This window comes from Sphaerodactylus townsendi, linkage group LG01 (genome assembly GCF_021028975.2).
Source record: "Sphaerodactylus townsendi isolate TG3544 linkage group LG01, MPM_Stown_v2.3, whole genome shotgun sequence".
Lineage (NCBI taxonomy): Eukaryota > Metazoa > Chordata > Lepidosauria > Squamata > Sphaerodactylidae > Sphaerodactylus > Sphaerodactylus townsendi.
Genome location: NC_059425.1, coordinates 94,944,525 through 94,952,297, shown reverse-complemented (window position 1 = coordinate 94,952,297; position 7,773 = coordinate 94,944,525). Strand labels below are relative to the sequence as shown.

At 41.1% G+C, this 7,773-nt stretch overlaps 1 protein-coding gene across 2 annotated transcripts; it reads left to right on the top strand.

The window, feature by feature from the left end:
• Nucleotides 1–84: 84 nt before the first annotated feature.
• Nucleotides 85–6,145, top strand: MRPL18 (mitochondrial ribosomal protein L18). 2 transcript variants are annotated; one of them, XM_048487893.1, is made up of 4 exons: nt 85–687; nt 4,196–4,382; nt 5,372–5,606; nt 5,999–6,145. In XM_048487893.1, the coding sequence occupies exons 1-4, from the start codon at nt 603–605 to the stop codon at nt 6,068–6,070; spliced, it is 579 nt and encodes a 192-aa protein (XP_048343850.1). In that variant the 5' UTR covers nt 85–602; the 3' UTR covers nt 6,071–6,145. The 2 variants fall into 2 exon arrangements, with proteins under 2 accessions (XP_048343850.1, XP_048343858.1); XM_048487901.1 differs by having other exon boundaries at nt 106–669.
• The last annotated feature ends 1,628 nt before the right edge of the window (nt 6,146–7,773 follow it).

Here is a 7,773-nt window from a genome sequence, read left to right as displayed (position 1 = left end):
AGTGTTCTAAAGTGACACCCACATTTTCGTTTTCTCGCCTCAGTTGCTATTGCGTGACCTTTGAACAGCTTCCCCCGGGGGGCGGGGGGGGCATCAGCAACCCAAACAACTTGTGGCTTCTTGAAAAGAAGTGGTTTGTGCGCTTTTCAGCTTTTTACTGCACGTTAGATCGTTGTGGACTTCAACTCCTAAAAAAAGAAATAAGCGGAGCGTGGTTTTTCTCCCGCTCTGGGGCTGGAGGATACCAGTGACCCACCCAACAAAATAGGGGGAGCTGTGACAATAAAAGACTGCGCCGGATATGACTGAAATCTCAGCGAGCCTCACATTATTCCGGAGTCGCTGTTGGCTGGATAGGACGTTGCTAAAATGAAAGAAGACGGACCTACTTGAAGTGACCAATCAGAAATAGCGGTATACACGCTGCCAATTTAGGTGGCGCCATTTTTGTTCAGGGCTAAAATTCTATTTTCTTTCTTTTGTGATCGGCGTAGAAACTTAAATGGTGACGACATCAAATAATTTTGTTCCCTTCGTAAAGATGGTTCTACTTAGCGTCTCTTAGTTGCGGTGCGTTTGTTGGCCATCACCATCCTGGTAGGATGGCACTGAGAAGATCGGCTTTGCAACTGCGAATTATACCTTGGGGATTCCGGAAAGCTGGTCAAGGTACAGACCCCTGGGAGTGTGAGTTGCCCGTAGAAGCGCTCAAAGTTTATAAGAAACTCAGAGGAAACTGGGGAAGTGAATCCCGTACAAGAAATTGGGAGGTTCTGCTTCTTATAGCTGTGTCCTCCTGAACACTTTGCCTTGAGAACTAGCTTGATTCACTTATGAGCAGTGGTGGGATTTAGCAGGCTCGTGATTCACTTATGAGGAATTCATTTTAAAGCAAGCCTTGGTCCACACATGCAGGAGAACGAGGTGCATGGACTTTGTGATAAATTGGATGGAACTGCTTCAGACTGTCGTTTGTATTTCAACTGAATGTTTTTTGTATTTTTTTTTTAAATCTATAGATCGTGTAGCACGGTGCCAACGTCTATCTGTTCTCTGTGCGTGTGAAGTGTGTATTCTGTTTGCAGCATTATGTTAACATTAGTGAGCATTCCAAAATGTGATTCTCCGCCTGCAGTTTGAAATATTGCTATCTGTTAGACCATCTCAAGCTTCTCACTGCCTAACTGACTTACTTTGGTTCTACCACACTGATTTTAAGTATGTTTCTGCAAACATAAGCCGTACTATGTATTTTTGAAGGCATAATGTGAATAATGCTAATGTGAATCACTCCCTGGACTGAAAACCCCCACCTGCAATACTATACTATCAACCACACATCTGCATAGCAAGTTCCACCTAAACATTTACTGATTGGTTCCCCCCCCACCCCCCGGGACATGAAAATTTATATCCCACTAAAACATTCCCTTCTCACTGGACACAGTGTGTAACAGACTTCCCTCTGTGATACACCTCTGAAAATGCCAGCCACAGATGCAGGCGCAACGTTAGGAACAAGATACACCAGACCACGGCCACACAGCCTGGAAAACCCAATACAACCTAGACATATAATTAACAGAAGCTGTGCTTTGGTTTTCCTTATTGGGTTGGGAAGATCAGGGACACTTTTGTGCAACTAAGTGTAGTGCCCAAGAGTTAAGGGGTTGATTCTATGTACATAGATTTGCAAAGGAACAATGGGGATTAGGTCTTTTTCAGGACTCTGTTTATTTTTTAACATCTTTTCCATGAAGAAGAGACATGTTATCTCTGCAGATACAAATTCAGTTTCAACAACTGCAAAACCAAGCATCTGTGATAGTATCTTCTAAGATAGAAAAATTGCCCAAAATAATCTTACAGAAACCTCCAGAAGAGCATGACATTGTGAATGGATTAACATAATCCATTAACCACAAAATTTAAACATTTCATGAATTTACACCCTCATGCTACATAATAAAAAACCCTAATTTTTATGTCATCATGAGCCACCTTTGCACTATAAAGTGGCTTAAACAGAAGATATATTTACATAGATTTTCCTCAAAAGGCATTTTATTTAAAAAACCAATATAAATTTTAAAAATCATTGATTTTTTATCTACCATGATTGACAGCTAGAGTGGTGTAGCGGCTAAGAGCAGGTGGACTCTCATCTGGAGAACCAGGTTTGATTCCTTTCTCTTTTACATAAACGGCACAGCCCAATCATATTTGACAATAATATTTAAAGCCCTAAATGGCTTGGGTCCAGTGGTGGGATTCAAATAATTTAACAACTAGTTGTTTACAAGCATCATTTTAACAACTGGTTCTGCTGAAGTGGTGCAAACCTGCTGAATCCCACCACTGCTTGGGTCCCACCTACCTAAAGGAGTGCCTACGCCCATATGAGCCAGCCCATGCACAGAGATCAAGTGGTGATCCCTTCTGCTGCCGAGGTGTGGCGGGAGGGCTTTTTCTGTGGTAGGCCCAAGCTGTGGAACAGCCTCCCTGCAGAAATTCGTCAGACGCCTACACTTTATGGATTTCAGCGCTGTTTAAAACCTTCCTCTTTACCCAGGTCTTCAATGTGTGACCTCCAGGACCCCCTGCATCGATCCCAGCTGAAGGGTGGGATGGGGATTTTTAATGATGTTTTTATTGACTGTTTTTAAAGGATATTTTTATAGTGTTTTTTAATGTTTATGTTTTTAGGATTGTATGTTTTAACGGGGCTTTTAACCACATTATGTAAGCTGCCTTTCGTCTTTAGTTGGGTTGAGAAAAGGGGGGTAAAAATCCAAACTCTTCTTTGTTTTCTAAAACAACAGCTAAAATGAAGTATTGGGCTAGAGGATCCTCTGAAGATGCCAGCCACAGATGCAGGCAAAACGTCAGGAGAGAATGCTGCTAGAACACGGTCATACAGCCCAGAAACCACACAGCACCCCAGTGATTCCAGCCATGAAAGCCTTTGACAATACATTAAAATAAAGTATGTTCAAAATAACTGAATATATAAACAGACATAAAACCAAAACTAGGGAGAAGGGTCAATAATAAATATTGGGATATGCTAAACAAAACAAAAAGAATCTTCACCCACTGGTGAAAGACAACAAGAGAGAGACAAGTCTTCCAAAGTTCTGGTGTCACACTTAAGAAAATCCCATTTTAGACAGCAGGGCTTCTGAAAATGACTGGAATGGTCGAGTAGTGAATTGTTTGGCTGATGAAACGGTTTATAATTACTGTTCTTGTGACCCTTGGGCCCATCTGTACATATCTTCTTGTAAAATTTGTTTTCCCATTAATAATGCTGTTCTGTGTACCCTTGAGAGTAAATCCCATTAAACTCAGAGGGGCTTGCTTCTGAGTAAGCATGCAGAGGGCTGAACTGCATACCTACCCAGGGGTAGCATATCCTTCATCTCACAAATATGAATAAACCAGCTGTACATGGTTGTTTCCTCTTCCATCATACAATAAACCTCAGAGGTAAATTATATGTTGAAAACTTCGGTCACTCAGCTAGTTTTCTGGCAAGTAGGGATTTAAACCTGTGTATTCCAAATTCTGCTTCCACACTTTAATCTCTACATAGCACTAGAACTTGAAATGCCATTTTAAAAATTTCTCCAGAAGACAAAAAATGATTTACCTAAGGTGGTCTTAATAAAAAGTGTTAAAATGGCTTTTGTTTTGGGTTGTGCTGTGGACCAATGTGCTTACTTACTTTTTTTCTGGTAATGTAAATAAGGACACATTACAATGTGTAATAAAAATAGTACTTTTTTGTGGTAAATAGGGACACATTGTATATGTCTCAGCAATAAAGAATACTGTAGTTAAAGACTATAAGTATGATTGTATTAGCAGACAATCTTAAAACATGCTACTCAGACACAGTCCATTTGAGTTCAATAGGATAAACATGATGCATTTTCTCATATAAGTTTTCGGTGGCAGTGTTCCTGTGGAAAACACTTGCAATTGTCTGTCTGCTCCACATTCAGCAGTAGACTATCAATTATTTTATATCTGCATTTGTTAGTAGAGAGAGCTACATTTTTGCCGAATTGTGTCTGTAATTTAAGCTGTATACTAGAATGGTATTATATTCTGAAATGCTTTAAGTTGCCTGTGAACGAAGTTATTTTCAACATCTCTTAAATAAAGTAGTTTTTCTATTTTTCTTCTGTAGGTACCCAGTTCAGTTCTGCAGTTCCCAGTTCCATACCTTCTGTTAAGGATGAAGTGAATACAACAGAAAATGAAATTGTTGCTCCTGATTTTACTAACCGAAATCCTCGTAACTTGGAGCAGTTGGCTCTAGCAAGGAAGGAGAGAGGCTGGAAAACAACATGGCCAACACACAACTATTGGCACAGGTGGGTTTTTTTAACAAAAAAGGATAGCAGTCTAAAAAAATCTTGTAACATTATCATAAAAACCTCTTGTCATAAAGCACAAAACTACTTTTGTCTCCTGATCTGCAGCATATAGTCATGTTTAAAAAATCCTCTTATTTCCAGGCTTATATTTAATACTGATGTTCTCATTCTGCTTCACCATCATTTCCCTTTTGCTGTCTTTGTGTTGACTGCCTGCATAAAACTGCACCAATAATCTGGTCTTTTTCATGTACATGCTTTGCTCCTGTTGACGAAGCCCCAGTATTATGAGCTTCTCCATAGTTACTTTGCATGCAAGTGCCACAGACTTCAGTTCTGCATTAGCTTTCAGGCATGCAGCTGCTAGCTCTTACAGGAGCGTTCATGTGCAGTGCTCCTCCTACATCAGGCAGGGGAGTAGGGAGAGAGGGAGTTGTTTGATCCCCTGAAGAAAGGTGCAGAAGTGCCTCTGTTTAGAAGCAGGAGCCTGCCAAGGTACCGTGTACTTAGCACAACAGCCGTGCATTGAGCTGTGTGGTTAGAGGTTTTATGATTTCCTTGGTGAGTACCACTGGATGAAGCATGGCAGTTGTTTCTGTAGTAAAGGCTGGAGGTGACTTTATTTTCATCTTGCTCTTCCTCCAAGGAGCTCAGGGCTAGGTTCATGGATTTCCGCTCCCTCCATTTTATCTTTACAATGATTTTGTGACATAGGTTAGACACAGGGATTATAATTCTCCTAAGGTCACCCATTGAGCTTCGTGGTTGATCAGAGATTGGAACCTCAATCCTAGAACACCTTATTCATTACGCTACATTGCCTCTCCAGATATGAGAAAATGTGAAATGGGCCATCTCAGCTGTAAGAGGGAAGGACTCAGTGCTGAGCACTTGCTTCACTGTGGAAATGTAAGGTTACTGGTAATTAGAAAAACGTCACTAATTAGTAAAATAAAATCATGACATTTTCTTGCTTTGGAATCTAGGTTGAGACTTGAACAAACACAGAACCATGTGGAGGCCTATGTTGAGCATTGCAGTGGTCAAATTGTAGTCTCTGCTTCCACCCGAGAGTGGGCCATCAAGAAGCACCTTCATCGTACAACAGGTGTAACAGCATGTACGAATGTTGGGCGCGTGCTAGCTCAACGTTGTCTTGAAGCAGGAATCAACTTTGTGGACTTCCGAGCTGTAATTCCGTGGGAAAAACATAGTGATTCGGCAAGTGGATCATTTTAGAAGTTTTAGTAAACCAAACTCTAGTTGCTGTTGTTGTTTTTTCCTGTAAATAAAACTCTCATAACTGATCTGACTGGATAACTGTTTACTTGCAAACACTGAGCAGTAGTAGGGTTGTAGTGTTAAATGCTTCAGCTGCCAACATGCAGTCCTGCTCAGTGAATTGTCTCAAAATGATGTCTGTGTGATACAAAATGTCAGCACAAGCTTTTGATATGAGACATAACAACGTTATTTTAAAAGGGCAGGGGAAAATCTGTCAAAGGATTGAGACAATAAATGGGAGAGTTTGAAATATTCTGTATGGTGTTAATGTTGGTATAAATGATAATAACCAATGGCTTCATTCCTTTCTGTTTTTCTAAACAAAACAGGTCCAGAGCTTTCAAAATGCTGTGAGTGAAGGTGGCGTTGTACTGGAAGAGCTGCGAAGAATTTATAAATAAGTTTAAAACTTGTGAGAACATGTTGAGAAACAGACTATTGAAGCATTCCTGGTTAAATAAAAATCTAATAGACAATCTGATGTTGATAGTTTTTTAAAAACAGAAATTTTCTTCAAGTCTGCCTGCACCTGAAGCCTCATCATGGGGCTAGTTGGATTTCAGAACAACATGGTGGATATTCCTGCTGACTTTGGTATCTTCTCAGGCAATAGCCTCGATCTGTGAGCTTTTAAGCTTCCAGCTATCATAGCTTACCATTTTGTTACTCCAAGTTCCCTTGGTGTACCAAGCAGTCATGGAGCAGATGAAGTATAAGGGAAAATGACTCTAGGTGATTATTTCACAACTGTTATATAGTCGATCACTTATGCTTTAGCAAGCAGTGTTCTTTGCTGCTACTGTGTTTGCAAAGTACTATCCAGAACAATACGAAATTTTGCAAGATGATGGTCAGGACTAAGCTGGGTTGTATTAGTGTACAATCATAAGGTCATCAAAATTACTTGTGCTGCATTTAGTCTTGGAGGCTGAAGTTGGAACTCAGACCTGTACTGCTTGTTTGAGTCACTTCTGGTTACTGCTATTGGATTCTATCCCGGTAGATATGGTAAATTAGAGAGGCTTATGTGTTGAGAAAAGGCCCAGGGTTTTTTTTTTTGGGGGGGGGGGGGTATTGGAGTTAACCCCCATTATTTAAATAGCACCTTTAGCTTTAAAAAATGAATACCATTGCTTGCAGCCACAACACTATTGCTGCCTTCAGTCTTGATTTCTGTCAGTCAAAGGTGGGGAAGGGACAAGGCCCTCTCCAAGGCCATTTTGACTGTGCGCAAGCAGCAGTTCATATGCAACTTGCTACTGAAGGCCTTTTATGATTTACTAAGCATAGCTGCTTCCTACTGTTAAACAGCCGCCATCCCACAAAAGCCAGTGAGGTGCAGTGGCTGTGTGGTAGAAAGTGCCATTATGTCACAGCTGATTTATGACAACCCTATAGGGTTTTCAAGTCAAGAGACATTCAGAGGTGGTTTGCCATTGCCCTCTTCTGTGTGGACTGAGAGAACTGTGACTGGCCCAAGAACAGCCAGCAGGCTTCATATGAAGGAGTGGAGAATTGAACCTGGTTCTTCAGATTAGAGTCCATTGCTCTTAACTACTACACAAGGCTTGCTTGCTTGCTTGTGACTAGAGTATCAGATTAGGATCTGTAAGAACCAGGTTTGAATTCTCACTGTGCTCTCTGGGGTGACTTTGGGCCAGTCACACAGTCTCGATCTAACCTACCTCTCAGGGTTATGAGGATAGGGAAGAATGATGTTTTGGTTCTCCATTCTGGAGAAAGATGGGATATATATGCAGTAAGTGAAAATACACTTGAAAATGGGCAGGGGCAGGTAAAAGCTTGGTTTGCTGATGAATGAGAAGGGAGGGGATTGCCAGGACGAGAGCAAGGAAATTGCATATGGAGGGAAAATAAGATGCCCTTGCAACTATTTACATGTTCTCTGCTACAATTGGACCCAATCTAGCCAGCATCACACACTCTCTCCAGCTGGGCCAGACATTCTGGAGAGAGGCTGCCAGGGGGCAGGAAGGAGGAAAATTTGAAGGTGGGGGTGGGAAATAAAAGTATGTCGACTGGTAAAAAAGAGAGGAAGCAGAAAAGGGCTATGGGGATTTTCAGGAAAGGGAAAGAGGAAATA